The 23,071-nt window shown below is 47.1% G+C and overlaps 1 protein-coding gene across 2 annotated transcripts in view; it reads left to right on the top strand.

Annotated features, from left to right (window-relative positions):
* Positions 1-23,071, top strand: part of ANAPC7 (anaphase promoting complex subunit 7) — a 96,590-nt gene that overhangs the window by 6,893 nt on the left and 66,626 nt on the right. For both annotated transcript variants that reach the window (XM_075341835.1, XM_075341834.1), the window contains exons 2-3: positions 17,543-17,729; positions 20,406-20,525. In XM_075341835.1, coding sequence (XP_075197950.1) covers positions 17,543-17,729; positions 20,406-20,525 — 307 coding nt within the window. The remainder of the gene's footprint in view (positions 1-17,542; positions 17,730-20,405; positions 20,526-23,071) is intronic.

The following is a 23,071-nucleotide window of genomic DNA, read 5'->3' as shown; positions in this document are numbered from 1 at the left end:
TTATGCATTTAGTAGTTCCTCAACACCTTCAACATACTCTGGAGATTAATTTTTTTCCTAAGAAGTTTTCACAGATCCACTTGAAGCTTTTCCAAGATCTCATTTCCATATCATTTAGCGTTCTTTCACACACCTAATCTCTCATAAGATCTCTGATCTGAGGACCAACAAATACCCCTTCCTTCGGTTTTGTTGGTGAAATGCTGGAGAATTTCTGTGACATGTCCTGGAACCCTTGTGAATTTCTTTGGCTTTCACAAAGTTTTTAATTAATCCCAACTTTATATGTAGTGGAGGAAGAAAGATTTTTTTTTTGTTGGAACAACTAAAGGATTATGCTGAACATTCTCTACCTGGAGCATAGATGTCTCTGTCCCCAATCACACTAACATAATGCTCTACTGTATTTCTTTTTTAAATCTGGTTGCTTTTTATTAACAAACATGGTTACATAACACACACAATGTGGTAATTTTCCCCGCAAGGCAATACAGAAAAGAAAAGGAACAGAGACAATACGTCACAAAACCATCAGCTAAGTGATACAGTACACAGTGCATCTGCAGTTCATACCCAACAGCCATACGGGTCACGATCCATTCCAATTCAATGTAATATGCTACCCCTGACAAAGTGCGCCACATAATTTTCAGCAACCATATACATTCCGGACATGCAATTCCATCCTGCCTCGGTACACCATTTAACCAGTTATGAGGAGAAGGACCTCACCGCCCATACAGTCCTGTAGCAGCGCCGAGGAGGGAAGTCCTGGAGCATCCAGCCATGAACCCCAAATTTTATAGAATTTCTTTATAGGTATACTCACCTCTCCAACTGAAGTATCGTGTTAGGGGTGAGAACGCACTTTGCGTTCTCCTACTTGCTGTTCTAAACGCACGTTTTAGGCTTAATTGATTTGACCAAAGTTGCCTTTTTCAGAACTTTAGCACTGAAAACGCATGCGTATTTACCGTGTTTTTGATGCGTTTTCAGCGCTTTTTACATGCTTTTTCACCTGTGTTTTGACAGATGCGTTTTGTACATCAAGACATTGCTAAATAAAGTTTAAACAGTCAAACATAATGGAAAAAAGTGAAAAAAAAGGCTCATATCTATATTAATGGGAAAAATAATGAAAATAGATATATTTCATCAAATTATAGCGGTAATATACATTTTATCGCTAAAATAGCAATAAATGCATATTTTTCTTAAATTTAATTGTCGGATTATGTGTGTGTAAAGGGACATATCAAATCATTATTTTGATGTCCAAAAAGCATGCGTTTGGTACTACAAAACGCATATTTTCTGCACTGAAGAAACCAGGTAAAACGCAGGAATTTGAAGGAATCTTGGTTTTTGCTATTTCTCATTGACTCCCATGTTATCGAAACTGACCTAAAATGGCAAAAACAATTGACATGCTCCTTTTGAATGCATGGTTTTTGCCAAAAAATATGCAAATTAAACGCAGCGTTTAGAAACGCAAAGTGCGGTCTGAAAATCAACATTTTCCATTGACTTTGCTGGGAAATCAAAACGGATCCATTTTGGTAAAAAGAAGGTGCTTCTCAAAACGGACCAAAAAAGCAGTGGAAATGCAGGTGGAAACGCAAAGTGCGTTCTCACCCTAACTCTCTCTCTCTAAGATCCCCCGATGGCCAGAGCAGCCGGATCCAACCAGTGATAAGCCAATAATTTCCTGGCCTGATGTAAATGTTGCGTAATACCATTCGCAGGTCCGTATCCTCCTCCAGGAGACCTAGCATAGTCGCTAATGGTTCAATTGCCACCGCAAATAATAAAGGGGAGAGAGGACAGCCCTGTCTTGTGCCCCTGCCCAGGCTAAAAGGCGAGGAAGTGCACCCATTGACCCGAATTTTGGCCCGTGGGGTGGCATATAATAACCCAACCTATAAATCTAGAGTACAGACCCAGTTTTCCCAACACTGTCAATAAGACGTTCCATTCAATACAGTCAAAGGCCTTGGCTGCATCTAATGACAGGACTGCCCTCTCGCTATTGCCCCCCTCAGAACTAAGTTGCATCCCCAGAAATAATCTCTGCAGGGTAATGGAGGTGGATTTGTTTGAGATTAATCCATTCTGGTCCTCATGGACCACTGACGTGATCACCCGGGACAATCTGTTACTAGTATTTTCACAATTAATTTTACGTCCAATGTAAAAAGCAAGATGGGGCGATAGGATTCGGGCACGGCTGGGTCCTTCCCAGATTTAAAATAAATGCAATTCTTGCCTCTTTCATGGATGCAGGAAGAGACCCCTGCTCCTCAGCATCTCTGAACACATCCAAGAGTGTTTGAAAGCAGCAGATGGGTGTAAAATTTATAAAATTCCCCTGGGGGCCCGTCTGCACCTGGCGCCTTTTCATTTTGAATCTGACCAAGTGCCTCCTGTAGCTCCTCCATGTCTATATCTCTATTCAGGGATTCTCTCTCGCTATCTGACAAGCAGGGAAAGGGAATCTCCTCCAGAAAGTCCTGTACTTCTTCATCCCTATACGATTTAGAGGAATATAGTTGAATATAGTACTGCCGATGACTTCCATAATCCTTCTGCCGTCTCTCACCTCCATTCCAGTTTCTAGCAATATAGGCCAATCCCTCCTGTGCCTTGGCGATCGTAGCTAGTAAATGCAGCAAACTCCGACCTCCGTAAATTATTTTGTTGCTTTAAGAAAAAGAAACGCTTATTAGTAGCCAGGGTAGTCATGTGGTGCCTCAGATCCCTTTGCGCCCTCTCTGTCTCGTTTAGCGTTATTGTTTGGGTTAGGTATAAGGTGTCGTTCAGCGTCTTCCCAAAGCGTCCGTCAGATTTTTTGTGCGCTCCCTTGCTTTTGCCTTTCGGGTGCAAATTTCTCTTCAATACTGTAGTGTCCCACACAACATGCTTGGATGTTGTGCTGTCATTAATCATACAAAAAAAAAAATTCTCGTATAGTGTCAGTCAGGGTGCCCCCTATCAAATTTATCCAGAAGGGGTTAAGCCACCATGGTACACCCGACAGGTGGCTTGGGTCCCCAAGACTAAAGGGTGCTTTACACGCTGTAACATCGTTAACGATATATCGTCGGGGTCACGTCGTTAGTGTCGCACATCCAGCGCTGTTAGCAACATCGCAGCGTGACACCAATGAGCGACGATCGAGCGCAAAAACGTGAAAATCGTTGATCATTGACACGTTGTTCATTTCCTTAATATCGCTGCTGCAGGTACGATGTTGTTCGTCGTTCCTGCAGCAGCACACATGGCTGTGTGACACTGCAGTAACGACGAACATCTCCTTACCTGCGTCCACCGGCAATGAGGAAGGAAGGAGGTAGGCGGCATGTTCCGGCCGCTCATCTCCACCCCTCCTCTGCTATTGGACGGCTGCCGTGTGATGCCGCACGAACCGCCCCCTTAGAAAGGAGGCGTATCGCCTGCCAGAGCAACGTCGCAGGGAAGGTAAGTCCGTGTGGCGGGTGTTAGCATTGTTGTGCGCCACGGGCAGCGATTTGCCCTTGACGCACAACCGACGGGGGCGAGTACGGTACCGATATCGCAGCGTGTAAAGTACCCTTAAGACGTACTTGTAGTGGGGAGTGATCCGTTGTACCCGCCCCCCCCCCCCCACCTCGGCCAGATATGCAACTGAAGCTACATATGGCATCAGCTGGGTGTTACGAATGGCTAAGTCTATCCGGGACAGTGATTGAGAGCTAGAATAACATGAGAACTGCCGGACCTGTGTGTTTCTTTGTCGCTCCATTGGGAGACCCAGACAATTGGGTGTATAGCTTCTGCCTCCGGAGGCCACACAAAGTATTACACTTAAAAGTGTAAACCCCTCCCCTCTGCCTATACACCCCCCCGTGCATCACGGGCTCCTCAGTTTTTTGCTTTGTGTTGAAGGAGGCACACATGCATGCAAGCTCCACAATTTAGTCAGCAGCAGCTGCTGACTATATCGGATGGAAGAAAAGAGGGCCCATAACAGGGCCCCCGGCATGCTCCCTTCTCACCCCACTCTGGTCGGCGGTGCTGTTAAGGTTGAGGTACCCATTGCGGGTACAAAGGCTGGAGCCACATGCTGTTTTCCTTCCCCATCCCTTAGGGGCTCTGGGTGAAGTGGGATCCTAACCGGTCACCAGGCACTGGGACCGTGCTCCCTCCGCAGCCCCTGGGGGAATCTGCAGGACAGGAGACCGGGTATCGTCAGGGACAGGCCCTGCTCCTCTGAGGTACTCTGTGTCCCCTTGGGGACGGCGCATAGAGCGCCTGTCTAATGGACGCTGCAGCAGCTGCTGGTTGTGTTTGTGCGCCGGGACTACCGCGCTGACCGCGCTTGTTTGCCGGCCGCGCTTATAACTTTAGTCCCCGGCTTTTGCGGCCTAGTACCGCATATTCCCGCCCCCGGGCCTGCCAGTCAGGGGTAAGGGCGGGACGCTGCACTGGACGTCAGCGCTGAGGGCTGGAGCATACTTAGTATCCTCCTCCCCCCTCACTGAGCACCGTGGGGCACCAGATTCCCGCACTTTCTAAGGCACGCCCACGGCTCCCTCCTCCTCTCAGAACGCTGGCAGCCATTCCTATCAGCACTTCTGACGCTGGAGAACTTCAGAGACGAGCTCCAACAGCTCTGGGAGGCCCAGGCAGGGAATCTGGTGGTCACACAAACGCTGAGGGCGGTCGGTAAGCCACACCTGTTACTAGGTGCTTGCCCCCCTGGGTGCCGAAGTGTATATTTATATGCTTATATTGTATACATTTACTCTATACGGCCGCACTATTGCTTTGGCTATATACCCTCTCTGATTGCTCTAAGAGGAGACAACAGCATGTCATCCGCAAAAAGCAAGGGTGCCAAGGCACAGGCTTACTTTGCAACCTGTACCTCATGTGCGGCTATGCTACCTGCAGGTTCCACCTACCCTCATTGTGTGCAATGCTCGGCTCCTGTGACACTCACTCAGCCGGAGCCTCTGCCACTGGTGGGACCCTCGGCCCAGGTGGAACCACCTGCTGCCACTGTCCAGGTGACAGGGACAGAGTTTGCAGTATTCGCTGACAAACTTTCTGAGTCTATGGATAAATGGTCTGTTAAGATACTAGAAGCTTTGCAGTCCAGACCTGTAACACAGGCCCCGGGCACTGTTGAACCTTTTCCCTCAGACCCCCCTCGGTCGGCGCAGCAAAGTGCTCCTGGGGCGATTCATAGGTCCCACGATGAGGACTCCGACACGGACCGCAGTCCCAGACCGGCTAAGCGGGCTCGCCGGGAGCTTCCCTCGACTTCATCACACTGTTCAGGGTCTCGGCATGAGGACTCTCTGGAGGATGAAGCGGAGGTGACAGATCAGGGCTCTGATTCTGACGCCGCTCTCAACCTTGATACACCTGAAGGGGACGCCATAGTAAACAACCTTATAGCGTCCATCAATCAGGTGTTGGATCTTTCTCCTCCAACTCCTCAGATTGAGGAGTCAGCTTCTCAGCAGGATAAATTCCACTTTAGGTTTCCCAAACGTACACTGAGTACGTTTCCTGATCACTCCGACTTCAGAGATACAGTCCAGAAACACCGAGCTTTTCCAGATAAGCGCTTTACTAAGCGCCTTAATGACACACGTTATCCCTTCCCCCCTGACGTAGTCAAGGGTTGGGCTCAGTGTCCCAAGGTGGATCCTCCAATCTCTAGACTGGCGGCTAGATCCATAGTCGCAGTGGCAGACGGTGCATCACTCAAGGATGCCACTGACAGGCAGATAGAGCTCCTGATGAAATCCATCTATGAAGCTATCGGCGCGTCCTTTGCTCCGGCATTCGCAGCCGTATGGGCACTCCAGGCTATCTCAGCTTGTCAGTCTGAGATTAATGCAGTCACACGTGCCTCTACTCCGCAAGTTGTGTCCTTAACCTCTCAGGCGTCGGCGTTTGCGTCCTACGCCATGAATGCTGTCCTGGACTCCGCGAGCCGTACGGCGGTAGCATCCGCCAATTCGGTGGCAGTGCGCAGGGCCATGTGGCTACGTGAATGGAAGGCAGACTCTGCTTCCAAAAAGTTGTTAACCGGTTTGCCATTTTCTGGCGACCGCCTGTTTGGCGAGCAATTGGATGAAATCATTAAACAATCCAAGGGAAAGGACTCGTCCTTACCCCAGTCCAAACCAAACAGACCTCAACAACGAAAGGTACAATCGAGGTTTCGGTCCTTTCGGCCCTCAGCCAGGTCTCAATTCTCCTCGTCCAACAGGCCACAGAAGGGTCAGAGGAACTCTGATTCATGGCGGTCTAAGTCACGTCCTAAAAAGACCGCCGGAGGAACCGCTCCCAAAGCGGCCTCCTCATGACTTTCGGCCTCCCCAAACCGCATCCTCGGTCGGTGGCAGGCTCTCCCGCTTTTGCGACGCCTGGTTGCCACATGTCCAAGACCGATGGGTGAGAGACATTCTGTCTCACGGTTACAGGATAGAGTTCCGCTCTCGTCCTCCGACTCGTTTCTTCAGAACATCTCCGCCCCCCGAGCGAGCCGATGCTCTTCTTCAGGCGGTGAGCACTCTGAAGGCAGAAGGAGTGGTGATCCCTGTTCCCCTTCAGCAATGGGGTCACGGTTTTTACTCCAACTTGTTTGTGGTGCCAAAAAAGGACGGATCTTTCCGTCCCGTTCTGGACCTCAAACTGCTCAACAGACACGTGAAAACCAGGCGGTTCCGGATGGAATCTCTCCGCTCCGTCATCGCCTCGATGTCCCAAGGAGACTTCCTAGCATCAATCGACATCAGGGATGCTTATCTCCACGTGCCGATTGCACCAGAGCATCAACGCTTCCTGCGTTTCGCCATCAGGGACGAACACCTTCAGTTTGTGGCACTGCCTTTCGGCCTGGCGACAGCCCCATGGGTCTTCACCAAGGTCATGGCAACAGTGGTAGCAGTCCTACACTCTCAGGGACACTCGGTGATCCCTTACTTAGACGATCTCCTTGTCAAGGCCCCCTCTCGGGTGGCATGCCAACACAGCCTGAACATTGCTCTGGAGACTCTCCAGAGATTCGGGTGGATCATCAATTTCCCAAAGTCAAAATTGACACCGACCCAATCGCTGACATATCTCGGGATGGAGTTTCATACTCTCTCAGCGATGGTGAAACTTCCGCTGGACAAACAGCGTTCACTACGGACAGGGGTGCAATCTCTCCTTCGAGCCCAGTCGCACCCCTTGAGGCGCCTCATGCACTTCCTAGGGAAGATGGTGGCAGCAATGGAGGCAGTTCCATTTGCGCAGTTTCATCTGCGTCCACTTCAATGGGACATTCTCCGCAAATGGGACAGGAAGTCGACGTCCCTCGACAGGAACGTCTCCCTTTCTCGGGCTGCCAAGGCCTCCCTTCAGTGGTGGCTTCTTCCCACTTCTTTGTCGAAGGGGAAATCATTCCTACCCCCATCCTGGGCTGTGGTCACGACGGACGCGAGTCTGTCAGGGTGGGGAGCGGTCTTCCTCCACCACAGGGCTCAGGGTACCTGGACTCAGTCAGAGTCCTCCCTTCAGATCAATGTTCTGGAGATAAGGGCAGTGTATCTAGCCCTAAAGGCGTTCCAGCCGTGGCTGGAAGGCAGGCAGATCCGAATTCAGTCGGACAACGCCACGGCGGTGGCATACATCAACCACCAAGGCGGCACACGCAGTCGGCAAGCCTTCCAGGAAGTTCGGCGGATTCTGCTGTGGGTGGAAGCCTCCACCATCTCCGCAGTTCACATCCCGGGCGTAGAAAACTGGGAAGCAGACTTCCTCAGTCGCCAGGGCATGGACGCAGGGGAATGGTCTCTTCACCCGGACGTGTTTCAAGAGATCTGTTGCCGCTGGGGAACGCCGGACGTCGACCTAATGGCGTCCCGGCACAACAACAAGGTCCCGGCATTCATGGCACGGTCTCAAGATCACAGAGCTCTGGCGGCAGACGCATTAGTTCAGGATTGGTCGCAGTTTCGGCTGCCTTATGTATTTCCTCCTCTGGCACTGCTGCCCAGAGTATTACGCAAGATCAGGTCCGACTGCCGCCGCGCCATCCTCATCGCCCCAGACTGGCCGAGGAGGTCGTGGTACCCGGATCTGTGGCATCTCACGGTGGGTCAACCGTGGGCACTACCAGACCGTCCAGACTTACTGTCTCAAGGGCCATTTTTCCATCTGAATTCTGCGGCCCTCAACCTGACTGTGTGGCCATTGAGTCCTGGATCCTAGCGTCTTCAGGGTTATCTCAAGAGGTCATTGCCACTATGAGACAGGCCAGGAAACCAACGTCCGCCAAGATCTACCACAGGACGTGGAGGATCTTCTTATCCTGGTGCTCTGATCAGGGTTTTACTCCCTGGCCATTTGCCTTGCCCACTTTTCTGTCCTTCCTTCAATCCGGAATGGAAAAGGGTTTGTCTCTCGGCTCTCTTAAGGGACAAGTCTCGGCGCTCTCTGTGTTTTTTCAAAAGCGTCTAGCCAGGCTTCCGCAGGTACGCACGTTCCTGCAGGGGGTTTGCCACATAGTCCCTCCTTACAAGCGTCCGCTAGAACCCTGGGATCTGAACAGGGTGCTAACGGCTCTTCAGAAACCACCTTTCGAGCCAATGAGAGATATTTCTCTTTCACGCCTTTCGCAGAAGGTGGTCTTCCTAGTGGCAGTCACATCACTTCGGAGAGTGTCTGAGCTAGCTGCACTGTCATGCAAAGCCCCCTTCCTGGTGTTTCACCAGGACAAGGTGGTTCTGCGTCCGGTTCCGGAATTTCTCCCTAAGGTGGTATCCCCTTTTCATCTCAATCAGGATATCTCCTTACCTTCTTTTTTTCCTCATCCAGTTCACCAGTGTGAAAAGGATTTGCACTTGTTAGATCTTGTGAGAGCACTTAGACTCTACATTTCTCGTACGGCGCCCCTGCGCCGCTCGGATGCGCTCTTTGTCCTTGTCGCTGGCCAGCGTAAAGGGTCGCAGGCTTCCAAGTCAACCTTGGCTCGGTGGATCAAGGAACCAATTCTTGAAGCCTACCGTTCTTCTGGGCTTCCGGTTCCTTCAGGGCTGAAAGCCCATTCTACCAGAGCCGTGGGTGCGTCCTGGGCATTGCGGCACCAGGCTACGGCTCAGCAGGTGTGTCAGGCGGCTACCTGGTCGAGTCTGCACACTTTCACGAAACACTATCAGGTGCATACCTACGCTTCGGCAGATGCCAGCCTAGGTAGTCGAGTCCTTCAGGCGGCGGTTGCCCACCGGTAGGAAGGGGCCGTTTTACGGCTCTATTACCGAGGTATTCTTTTACCCACCCAGGGACTGCTTTTGGACGTCCCAATTGTCTGGGTCTCCCAATGGAGCGACAAAGAAGAAGGGAATTTTGTTTACTTACCGTAAATTCCTTTTCTTCTAACTCCTATTGGGAGACCCAGCACCCGCCCCTGTTCCCTTCGGGCTGTTGTTCTTTTGTGTACACATGTTGTTCATGTTGAATTGTTCTGGGTTCATGGTTTTCAGTTCTCCGAACATCCTTCGGATTGAATTTACCTTAGACCAATTTATAAGTTTCCTCCTTCCTGCTTTTGCACCAAAACTGAGGAGCCCGTGATGCACGGGGGGGTGTATAGGCAGAGGGGAGGGGTTTACACTTTTAAGTGTAATACTTTGTGTGGCCTCCGGAGGCAGAAGCTATACAACCAATTGTCTGGGTCTCCCAATAGGAGCTAGAAGAAAAGGAATTTACGGTAAGTAAACAAAATTCCCTTCTTTTTATGCGCCAGATATCTACATACCCCATCTCTTTTATCAGTCGAGCAAGGGAAGTAGCTGCTGCTCCCTTCGAGATATTCCCAGTGTGTAGCTTATCCCAATGAGGATGCAGAAAGTAATTATAATCTTCTATTAATAGGGTGGGGACTATAGGGAGGGAAGCAATGAAATAAAAGATATGTTTCAATGTTTGGCTTGCATGTGGCGGAGGAATAGATATCGCAATTAGAATACAGTGCACATTATATAGGACACAGTAGAGACACACACATCTACCTTCCTGAACCACAGATGATCTGTGACACAAGAACGGCACCGTCCTGTGTACTAGGATGCGCTCTACTGTATTTCTACTGTCCCGTAAACACAAGAAGCAACAATATTTTGTGAAACCTCCTTGCATTTCCCATTAGCAGACCAGTCACTTCAAATCTCCACAGATATTCCATTGATGATGCTTTATATTGTATAGTATCCAAAACTGACATATTTTCATAACTTTCCTTTTGATAACATGAGTGAGCAATAGGGATTGATGGCTTTAGATTTCCATTGTTAAGCAATATTGCTTTCAAACTTCTCTGGGATGAGTCAATAAACAATCGCCTATCTGCAACAAAATACTTTTCAGCTCTCCAAAGAGGCCATTCACATTGTTACAGTACACCATTGGTCCATCAACTGTGAAAAATGTTGTTAATGTGTTACTTCTGTTTCAGTAATAACACACTTTGACAACATCATCATCATGAAGAAGATTCTTCTGTTTCAACCTAGATGCAAGAAGTTCAGCTTCATCTTTTGACAATGAAAGGTCTCTGAGATTTAATTCATGTTGAGTAAAGCGTTCTGGCTGCTCCATCAGTTCACATTCATCTTGACTTGAGGTCTCCATGTCTTCGTCAGTAGCTTCAGCTCCATGATCTTCATATGCTACTTCATTTTCATCCAATCCAGACAGCGGTGGTACAGGAACTGGTAAGGTGCCATCATGTGGATCTGGCCTTATTGCAGATTCAAGTTCAGGGTGATTAATCTTATGTTTGTTCTTTGTAGAAAAGCCCTTCAGTTTTTCACTATGATTTTTGAGTTCTCTCCAAATCATGGGAACAGCACTTTCCTCATATTAAACCAGTCATAAAGACCATTTGCACAACTTGAGCATATCACATAAGGGGCCTGGCATACATTTAAAATGCAGAAATAGCGTAACAAAAATACTTCTCAGAAACTTTGTGATAGAGCAAAACTAAGCATATTTTTAGAATCTGCACATCAAACTCCATAAAACAGACATTACCTTTTGCTGATGTTTGTGTTTTTTTGTGTTTGACCAGTGTAATTGAGCCAACAGTTGTTGCCTTCTCACCAAGCTGCTTGCCTATTGTTCTGTAGCCCATCCCAGCCTTGTGCAGGTCTACAATTTTGTCCCTGGTGTCCTTCGACAGCTCTTTGGTCTTGGTGGAGAAGCTGGAGTGTAATTTGCTTGTGTGGACAGGTGTTTTATACTGCTAATGACTTCAATCAGGTTCAATTTAATAGAGGTAATGAGTGCAAAGTAGGAGCTTCTTAAAGAAAAAAAGTAACAGGTCTGTCAGCCAGAATCCTTGCTGTTTGATAGTTGATCAAATATTTATTTCATGCAATAAATGCAAATTATTTCTTTAGAAATCCATATAATGTGATATTTCTATTATTTATTTATTTATTTATTTATTTATTTTATTATTATTATTCTGTCTCACAGTTGAAGTGTACCTATGATTAAAAACTACAGACCTCCTAAATTCTTTATAGGTGGGAAAACTTGCTAAACCGGCAGTATAACAAATACTTATTTTCCCTACTGTGTGTGTGGCCATGCCCCTGTTCTTGGACTGCAGGGTAGCCGCTATTATCAGGGGGTGGGCTGTTACCAACAGCATGGAGCAGGCCACCGCCTGGCTGATATCCCAGGGGACAGGGGTACAGGAAAGAGCAGCTGTCACACTGAACTACAGGTAGTGTGAGGATATGAAACCGCATGGAGCAGGCCACCGCCCTTGATGTATGGCTGACGTCAAAAGACCAAAAGGATATAGTATCAGGGGTATCCACTATTAAACCAAACAAAAAACTCCTAATAAAATTGTATACTTTATTTCTATTTCAATTAAAAAAGGTAATACTCATGCAACCAGAGACACACAATGTACATAAAGTGTTAGCTACAATTACCCTTACACTTTCCATCCGGTGTAGCTAGGGGCTGTGCAGATCATGGTAAATAAACCTAATTGATTCAGATGCTGGACGCTAGGGGATATGACTCACCCTTAATTGGTCCCTGCCTAGCAATGGGGCTTTAAGCACCCTAACTTTCTTGGTGCCCCCATTCCACGGCAGCTGTCCTATTGTATCCCTTACTACCTTGAAGATAACGGTCACCAAATTTCCAGAATAAAGTGCTAAGTGCAAAACCACATATACACATACATCAGACACAGATTAGTAGAGCGGTTGCTACCCAAAAGAGTCAACTGCAACAAATAGTTACACTAGGTGACACCTTAGGGGTACTTCTCACATAGTGAGATCGCTGCAGAGTCACGTTTTTTATGACGCAGCAGTGACCTCATTAGCGATCTCGCTGTGTGTGACACTGAGCAGCGATCTGGCCCCTGCTGTGAGATCGCTGCTCGTTACACACTGCTCTGGATCATTTTTTGGACGTTGCTTTCCCGCTGTGAAGCACACATCGCTGTGTTTGACAGCGAGAGAGCAACGATCTGAATGTGCACTGAGCAGGGAGCCGGCGTCTGGCAGCCTGCGGTAAGATGTATCCAAGGAAAATATCGGGTAACCAAGTGAAGTGTTTTGCTTGGTTACCCGATATTTACCTTGGTTATCAGCGTCCACAGCTTCCAGACGCCGGCTCCCTGCACACGTAGCCAGAGTACATATCTGGTAAATACACGAAGCGGTTTGCATATTAACCCGATGTGTACCCTGGCTAGGAGTGCAGGGAGCCAGCGCTAGGCGTTGTGTGCTTGTAACCAAGGTAAATATCGGGTAACCAAGCGCTTGGTTACCCGATATTTACCTTAGTTACCAAGCGCAGCATCGCTTCCACGCGTCGCTGGGGGCTGGTCGCTGGTGAGATCTGCCTGCTTGACAGCTCACCAGCGATCTTGACCAGGTCAGATCGCTAGAGCGTCGCTAAAGTGTGATGGTACCTTTAGGGTTACCCAGGACTAGTATCACCAGTAAATCTCTGGATCCATTGAAATTGAACAATATGAGATCGAGGCACCCTATATTGTCACTCATTAAATTCACTAGCAAAGAAAGATGCAAAATAACATACAGCTCATTGGTTGAATGTCTACAATCCAGGGATTACAGTTCACATATACAACATAGAGCACCATACTCCATTATTCTAAGGATAACATGTCCCCAGAGGCATCCCTAGAAATAATAAGAATATTTATTCACTTATATAGTGCTATTAATTCCACAGCACTTTACATACATTGGCAACACTGTCCCCATTGGGGCTCACAATCTAAATTCCCTATCAGTATGTCTTTGGAGTGTGGGAGGAAACCGGAGGAAGCCCACGCAAACACGGGGAGAACATACAAACTCCTTGCAGATGGTGTCCTTAGTGGGACAAGAACCCAGGACCACAGCGCTGCAAGACTGCATGAATCATATCTCATGACTATAGGTATGTGGGTGGCAAAAAGAAGTACACCCATTGGATAGTTTACTATTTGTTGGTAGCGCCTCCAAGCCTACTGTCGAGCCATGCATGTCAGCAAAGAATGGCAATTCATATGTCAGCAACCGCTCTACTAATCTGTGTCTGATGTATGTGTATATGTGGTTTTGCACTTAGCACTTTATTCTGAAAATTTGGTGATCGTTATCTTCAAGGTAGTAAGGGATACAATAGGGGCAGCCACCATGGAAAGGGGGCACCAAGAAAGTTAGGGTGCTTAAAGCCCCATTGCTAGGCAGGGACCAATTAAGGGTGAGTCATATCCCCTAGGGTCCAGCATCTGAATCTATTAGGTATATTTACCATTGATCTGCACGGCCCCTAGATACACCAGATGGAAAGTGTAAGGGTAATTGTATCTACCACTATATGCACATTGTGTGTTTCTGGCTGTATGAATATTACCTTTTTTAATTGATATAGAAATAAAGTATACAATTTTATTAGGAGTTTTTTGTTTAATGTATGGCTGACGTCCCAGGTGACTGGTACAGGAAAGAGCAGCTTCTGTCACACTGCACTACAGGTAGTGTGAGGATATGAAACCGCACTGCGCATCTTAGTTTTATATTTTGAAGGCAGGGTCAGTAAAATTATTTATTTTAACACCCTGGAGTACCCTTTAAGTCCTGTAAAATAAGGTTAGGGAGGCGGGGGACAAACACCATTGACTTCAAAAAGCCATGAGGAGCACACATCAAAATGTTGTGGATGGTGTGATATAATTTTCTTTAGGGTACCATCTAGACACGAAAAAGCTGCTAAAAATTCAGCGTAAAACCATTTGTGTAAGTTCCTATGGGGAGCACCTCCACTTCTGAAAAGTAGTTGACTTTCTCACATGTTTGATCCCTTTGACCTCATGGATTATAATTGAAGGGAACCGGTCACCAGGTTTTTCCCTTATAACCTGCAGCCACCACCAGTGAGCTCTTTTATATACCGCATTCTAGAATACTGTATATAAGAGCCCAGGCCTCTGTATAATGTAAAAAACGCCTTTATTATACTCCCCTGCAGGGCCATCAGGTCTGATGGGAGTCACTGTCTGGGTGATCATTTTTATGATGACCTAATAAAGCTGGATAGAGCGATAAGCACGGCCGCTCCAGCCACATGCACGGTATATAGGCTATGGGTCCATAATTGTTAGGACTGAAATTGGATGCGTCACAGATTGGTTATGTGATGAGTCCATACTAATTGCATGTTATGCGAATGGTGGGTTCATTGTCTATGGGACCCTAAAAGGATGTGATACTTTAGAGACTCCCCTGAAGAGTTCTATACCTGAATGAAACGCGTCGGGAGGCACGACTGATCATTAAGGGGCATTTCTGGACCCCAGTAATTGTATTAGATGGCATCCAATTAAATTTGGTGAGACCAATTCATTTTTCTATTGTGGAGTGAGGTAAGACTTATCCAATTATTAGTGGACGCTAATGTTAATTGGCACCTATAACTATGGTTACTAAAGTCCGATTACATTGGGGGTGAAGGTCCAAGCAATTTCTTTGGCTTACATAGATCCTTTGAAGCGACAGGAGGGCCATATTCTTTTATGTCAACTGTTTGTTAGTTGTGATAAATTATCACATTTTAGTGGAATTATTAAAAGTTAAATTTTAAAGAATTTTTTTTCCGGAGTAAGTGAAAAATTTGCTACTTATCATTTGATAAATTGTATCTATACCCAGTGGCTATTTATTTGACCTAATAAAGCCTTGGATATTATTTTTACGTGCATCTGTGCTGGGTCCTTCCCTTCTCATTGTTACAAGTCTGTCTGGCGCCTCCTGTCTTCCTTCCATCGCCATCCTCCTTCCCAGCCCTGTGCGCATGATGTGTCCTACAGTACATCCTCCAGGCCTATGTTGCGCTCCTCCGCATATACACTTTTATCTGCCATGCTGAGGGCACAGCAAAGTACTGTACTGCGCAGAGGTGTGGGTAAAGGTGAAAGACCACCCGCGCATGGTCGCTACAATTCTTTGGGCAGATCAAGGAGCGCAATAGAAGACCCTTGGGTGGATGACGTAGGACGCGTCATCCACATAGAGCAGGGAAGGAAGCGAGGAGGTGCCGGACTCAGACCAGCAACTTCCATCGGACCCAAACGTTCCGCAGGCGAGTATAATTAATAAAAGCGGTTTCTTATGTTATACAGAGCGGCTAGGGGATTCTGGTACGTTTGTGCTTTTTTTTTATATGTACCAGAATCACTGACATATACAGACCCATTATAATCAATGGGTCTGCGCACACATCAGTGATTTTTCACTGACCGTGTCTCCATGCGGCGTACCCGCGTGTCCGTGATTGCCGCACGGAGACATGTCCATTTTTTTCTGGCATCACTGATGTGCCACGGACCACGCAGTGGTGTGATCCGTGAAACACGTGCCAGAAAAAAACGTGCATATAAAATAAAAATAATTTTTACTCACCCGGCTTCAGCGGCGCTCTCTGCAGCCCGTGCAGCTTGCTGCTTCTGAGCCGGCTCATTACTGTCGTGCATATTCATTATGCACGACACAGCCGACCCGGAAGAAGCTGCTGCGGGGGTCAGCGCCGGCCGGATGCTGCACCGCGGGAGCGATCAGCACCATGGAGAGCGGGAGCGCGCACAGGTGAGTTGATATCTATGTACAATCACGGACCACGGAGAGCGGAGCCCGGATTGCACTTAGACGGCACACGGAGGGACATGTGCGTGTTTTACACGTCGGTGAAGAACATCTGTGTTTTTCACTGACGTGTGAAACGGGCCTAAGATGCATTTTTAACTGCGTTCCCACGGCAATTCAGCTCTGTTGCATCCCTGTTCTGTCAGAGCAGCACCATAGAGCATGACTAGATGAGAATGAACTCTGGTGAACCTCTGACATAAGTGCCGCGACACAGGCAGTAGTGTGGGGCTTGCAGCTGTGAGGTCAGAGGTTCACCCAGTTCATTGTCATCGTGCGGCTCTGTCTGTGTCACTGCCTGATCTACGGTCCCAAGTGAAGGACTCAACTGTGACCGCAAATCATCTGAGTGAGGGCACAGCTCACTTCAGTCACTCAGTTGATTTTTTTTTTTTTTTCTGTCACAGGTGGAGGACTCCAGCTGTGGCCGCAGGTAACCAGAGTGACGTCACTGCTGATAGCGCGTCTCACTTCAGTTGCTGCGTGGAGCTCGCAGCGAGCAATCGTGCTCTATGGCCGCTCGCTGTGAGTGTCAGATGTAGCAGTCAGAACTGTGGAGTCGGAGTTGGTATAAAATGCACCGACTCCTAAAATATATAATAAATAAAGTACAATTAAACTGATGAATGAGAGTAATGAACAACAGCTAGGAGAAAAGGTAGGATTAAGGCTATGTGCACACACTGCGTTTTTTAGACGCTGCGTTTTTGGCAGCTAAACAAGCTTTGTGATTGTAAATGCGACTGTGCAAATTCCTTTAGTGGACACACACACACTCAGCTTTATATTAGTAAGTTTGTAAGAAATAAAAAAAACTAACCAACATGGTGGGCAGTGTTACCCACATGTCTCACTCTACCTGTCTTACTGATTTCTCGGCATGTTTTTCTTTTTTTTTTTTTTTTTTTTTTTTTTGACATTTCATCATTTAGATTGTGATCCCCAATGGGGACAGTGATGGTAATGTTTGTAAATAGCCGCAGAATATGATGGCGCTATGGAAGCAGTGCATAATAACACTAATCACAAAAGTTTTGACCCAAACAATGAACTTTGCTGTATATTTTTGCCAATGCTTTTGCTTTTTTTGCTATTGGCACCCTTCTATTCTCTGAGTATAACTTGCTATGTCAGATAAGCTGGGACATTGTGTTATTCATTGAGTCCATAGTATCAGACAAAATGTATCTTGTGTTGTACTGCAGAGGATCCGACATTGCATAAGCATAAGCTGGATGTATGATTTAGGTGCGGAGACAAGCCAGGAGATTTCTGTAATGTTGTTTTATATATCTATTTTTCTCATATAGGGAAATGTTTTCCCCATCGCAGAAGTACCAGCTTTTAGTATACCACGCAGACTCGCTCTTTCACGACAAAGAGTACAGAAATGCGGTCAGCAAGTACACAATGGCTCTACAGCAGAAAAAAGCCTTAACCAAGACCTCTAAAGTCAGACCTTCAACCGGGAATACTACTACTACGCCACAAAATCAGGTACTATAGCAATAGTGGTGCTTACTAGGACTCCCATCAGTACAAACTGGCGGTTAAACCAAAGCATAGGTGCTCTGTGCACCAAAATAGTTTAGGAAACCCTCCCACCTACTAGTTTTCCATCTTACTGCCCCCTTAATCTGGCTCCAGTAAAGTCAGAGCTGTTAATAACATAAGGGTATGTGCCCCCGATCTGGACATGCTCCTTCCTGTCCTGCGGGGCCGCAAGTGCTCTTCACAGGAGAATGCAGCGGTCCGTGCCCACGATCAGGGTTCGGGTTGCTGCGGTCTTTTCTCTTTGTTCTGTATGTGGAGAACACTCGCGGCTCCACAGCAATAAATTGACATGCTGCGCCTCAGGATGCCACACCGCATGTCAGTTTACTCTGCGGGAAAATCAAGCATAGTGGGAATGAGATTTCTATAAATCCCATCCATTGTGCTTATACTGTACAACGCAGCGTTTTGAACGCAGTGAAAACACACTGCGTACAAAACTGTGTGAACCCTGATCGTGGGCACACAGCCGAAGAGGAATTGGCAGCGCTAGATGGAAAATAGGAAGCCAAGTCCTTTTTGTCCTGTCAGACTCCCTTCAGTTGGGCTAATCAAACTGGAGCTTCTGCATTCCTTTGGCATCTTGTTCTCCTCTGTTTTCCTGACTGGATGCGTTGTTACCTCTCCAATGTGAGATCTCGGCACTTGGTGTTAGGTCTTATGAGATCCTGTGGTTACTGAATCCATTTGGTACAGTGAAAGTCTAAAGAGAACATGGCAGCAGGATTTTATAATGTAAAGACCGTGCTGTAATACTGATTAAATTGATATATTGGTGAAGACATCTGCTTTGTGGTTCTTCTCTTCATTAATGAGCATTTGAAGTTTTCTGCTAATTAGATCTCGATGCACAGGGGCCGGACTGTACACTGGGACTTCTCCCTGTCTGTGATTCCCTGGCCCCTCTGCCTGCCTCCAGTTTTTGAATTACAGGTCACTGCTGAGATTTCAAACAGAGGAAGCAGGCAGAGGAGCTGGGGAATCACAGACAGGGAGGAGAAGACCCCGTGTACAGTCCAGCTCCAATCTATTTAGCAGAAAACTTCAAATTGTGATTACAGAAGAACAAGAAAGCGGATCTCTTTACCGAGGTATCCATTTAATCAGTATTACAGCATCATCATAGCCATGTCATTACTTTACATTACAAATTCGTGCTGACACATTCTCTTTCCCTTTTTTTGGGAAGACATGATGGTCCTCTGTGAAGTGTTCCATCCACGGTTCTGTGCAGTGTTCCAGCTGCCATTTCTTCCAGCTTATATCACCTATTTATCTGTACATAATTCAGGCGGACCTCCTATGGGCAGAGGCAGTCTTGCCACTTGCCTAAAGGTGCTTGCCAACTCCATTTTATAAAAAAGAAACCGAAAATGCAATCCATGATCAAAACCATTGACGTTCAAACCATTTATACTTCATTAATAAAGTAAAATGGTGTGAGGAACACACAAAAGAGGAACAAGGGGACACAACAGAGAGGGATATATAAATAAAATATAAAAAATTGTAGGGGAGATGCATTGCATGAAGAGCTTTTGTACAGACCCCAAAATCCACATTATAGAGGTACATAAACCCTCTACTGTACTCCAATGTCGTGCAGAGTGGTGTTTTTTGTTTTTTTTTTCCCTCTCCGATTCAGTAGGAAGCTGACAAAAAATTAAATTGAATTTCAGAATCTTCCATTTGAATACCAAATGTTTAGAGAGATTTTCCCCAAGAAAGTGTTTTTAGGGAACAACATCTTTGTACATGATGACTAAAGGCCACGTCTCACTAAGCGACATCGCTAGCGACATCACTGCTGAGTCACGGTTTTTGTGACGCAACAGCGATCTTGCTAGCGATGTCGCTGTGTGTGACATCCAGCAACGACCTGGCCCCTGCTGTGAGGTCGCCGGTCGTTGCTGAATTTCCTGGACCATTTTTTTTTGGTCGTTGCTCTCGCGCTGTGAAGCACACATCGCTGTGTTTGACAGTGAGAGAGCAACGATCTGAATGTGCAGGGAGCCGACTTCTGCGGACGCTGGTAACCAAGGTACACATCGGGTAACCAAGTAAAGCACTTTGCTTGGTTACCCGATATTTACCTTGGTTACCAGCGTCCGCTGCTTCTAGAAGCCGGCTCCCTGCACACGTAGCCAAGGTGCACATCGGGTAACTATAAGCAAAGCGCTTTGCTTAGTAACCTGTTGTGTACTATAGTTACCAAGCACAGCGTCGTTACACAGGTCACTGGTAGATGATCGCTGTGGAGATCTGCCTGATTGACAGCTCACGAGCGACCATGTAGCGACGCTCCAGCGATCCCTGCCAGATCAGATCGCTGGTGGGATCGCTGGAGCGTCACTAAGTGTGACAGTACCTTTATTCTGTACAGCACTGTACTGAAAGACCTACCCAGCTTTTTCCATATATTGATATGTTTACTGGGTGATCTCATCTGAGCTCTGTGTACGTGGTTGTGAGATGGACGATGATACACCATTTCACCCTCCCTAATTGTAGATGTACCTGGTGGCTCCTCTTACACGTTACATTTTTGCATTTTTGGCTGTTTTGTGGTACCTTACCTATACTGTACGGTCACGTCTACTTGTGCTTTGGTGTCTACAGTGTCTTCCCTCAGAGATTGAAGTAAAGTATAAAATGGCAGAATGTTACACAATGCTGAAACAGGATAAAGATGCCGTCGCCATATTAGATGGGATCCCTTCACGACAGAGAACTCCAAAGGTAAATTGACGCAAGCAAAAATATAAAACCTATCTTCCACACGTATTTGTGATTTTCCCCCCCCCCCCCCCCCCAATTCAGTTAATAAAGTCCTATATATGCACTGTTAAAATCTGCGTGTTTCCCCAAAAACTGGTGGGAAAAAGTTTGCCATAATTAAGTGGGATTTTTAGTACGGTACTACAGCTTTCGGTTTTTACATTTTCGAACTAGTCACGTTGTACATACAGTAAAATCTGTGGATGCTTCGGTGAAGAGAGCAGGAGGAGCTGAGCAGAATATGTGAGTTTATGGAAAACTTCAGTATCGCTTGTATTTTATTCATAAGAATCCAGTGGGCGGTACTAATATTTATTATTATTTATTATGAATATTATTCGGCTTTGAACCATGGCGACTTGATGGATGAACGCTCTGTAGGAAGATCGATCTTGTGCAAGCCTAGATAGAGCCACCATGGTCTTCTCTGACATTTTCTTGAGCGTATCAAGCCATCGTGTTGCTGGTCGTCTTCTTCATCGTGTTCCTTCTGCCCTTCCGACTGTTATGTCCTTCTCCAGTGATCACTTTTTTAATATGATGTGTCCAATGTAGGCAAGTCGTAGCTTGGTGATCCTTGCTTCGAGTGACATGTCTGGCATGATTTGTTCCAAAATTTATTTGTATGTTCTTGCCTTCCATGGTATTGATGACGTCCTTCTCCAGCAGCTCATTTCAAAGGCGTTGACTCTTCTTCTGTCTTCTTCCTTTCTCGTTCAGATTTTGCAACCATATGTTACTAAAGAAAAGACCAGACTGTGTACGAGCCATATCCTCGTCACCAGAGAAATGTTCCTTGATTTTTGAAAACCTTGTCCAGTGACTTCTTTGTTAATTTGCCTATAGCAGTCATGGCGAACCTTTTACAGGCCGAGTGCCCAAACTGTAGCCCTAAACCCATTTTTTTTTCCGAAGTGCCAACCAATTCTATTATGTAAATAATTGATTGTAACCTTACCTTTTGCCGTCTTCTCTTCAGCAGGGGGCATCACGCTCATGCTTGCTTACCACACATTGAAGCTGAGCCCCTGCCCTTTCCAGACACAGCAGTTGGATTGATCCCTCTGGAAAAGAATTGCAGCATATGTATTAGGCAGAGATTTTAGCCTGGAATGCAATCAGATTTCACCCTGTAATCCACATCTACATTTCAAAGTCTGAACATCCTGAAATCCCATAAAGACGTGCGAGTTGCTGCCCTCCCCTTTCATTGTGAAGTTCTGTCCCCCTTCCTGGGCCACTTCCTGGTAAACATGTCCCGAATCCGGATATATATTTCCTACATTCTGGTATATTTGTCCCCATCATGGCCCCATCCTGGTAAATGTACCCCATCCTGGTAAATGTACCCCATCATTGTAAATGTATCTCATCCTGGCATGTTCCCCCATGCTGTTAAATGACCCCATCCTGGTAAATGTACCTCATCCAGGCATGTTCCCTTATCCTGGTAAATGTCCCCCTTCCTGGCATTTGTCCTCATCCTGGCATGTTCATGTACCCCCATCCTGGCATATTTCCCCCCATCCTTTCATATTTCGCCCCATCCTGGTAAATGTACCCCTTACTGGCATGTTCCCCTTCCTGCTAAATGTACCCCATCCTGCCATGTTTCCCCTCATTCTTGCAGCCATGTTTCCCCCCATCCTTGCAGTCATGTTTCCCCCCATCCTTGCAGTCATGTTTCCCCCCATCCTTGCAGTCATGTTTCCCCCCATCCTTGCAGTCATGTTTCCCCTCATTCTTGCAGCCATGTTTCCCCCCATCCTTGCAGTCATGTTTCCCCCAATCCTTGCAGTCATGTTTCCCCCATCCTTGCAGTCATGTGTCCCCCCATCCTTGCAGTCATGTGTCCCCCCATCCTTGCAGTCATGTGTCCCCCCATCCTTGCAGCCATGTGTCCCCCCATCCTTGCAGCCATGTGTCCCCCCATCCTTGCAGCCATGTGTCCCCCCATCCTTGCAGCCATGTGTCCCCCCATCCTTGCAGTCATGTTTCCCCCCATCCTTGCAGTCATGTTTCCCCCCATCCTTGCAGTCATGTTTCCCCCCATCCTTGCAGTCATGTTTCCCCCCCATCCTTGCAGTCATGTTTCCCCCCATCCTTGCAGCCATGTTTCCCCCCATCCTTGCAGCCATGTTTCCCCCCATCCTTGCAGCCATGTTTCCCCCCATCCTTGCAGTCATGTTTCCCCCCATCCTTGCAGTCATGTTTCCCCCCATCCTTGCAGTCATGTTTCCCCCCATCCTTGCAGCCATGTGTCCCCCCATCCTTGCAGTCATGTTTCCCCCCATCCTTGCAGTCATGTTTCCCCCCATCCTTGCAGTCATGTTTCCCCCCATCCTTGCAGTCATGTTTCCCCCCATCCTTGCAGTCATGTTTCCCCCCATCCTTGCAGCCATGTTTCCCCCCATCCTTGCAGCCATGTTTCCCCCCATCCTTGCAGTCATGTTTCCCCCCATCCTTGCAGTCATGTTTCCCCCCATCCTTGCAGTCATGTTTCCCCC

This window comes from Anomaloglossus baeobatrachus, chromosome 1 (assembly GCF_048569485.1).
Source record: "Anomaloglossus baeobatrachus isolate aAnoBae1 chromosome 1, aAnoBae1.hap1, whole genome shotgun sequence".
Classification (NCBI taxonomy): domain Eukaryota; kingdom Metazoa; phylum Chordata; class Amphibia; order Anura; family Aromobatidae; genus Anomaloglossus; species Anomaloglossus baeobatrachus.
Note: the sequence above shows the minus strand (reverse complement) of the source record. Positions and strands in the feature narration are given on the sequence as shown.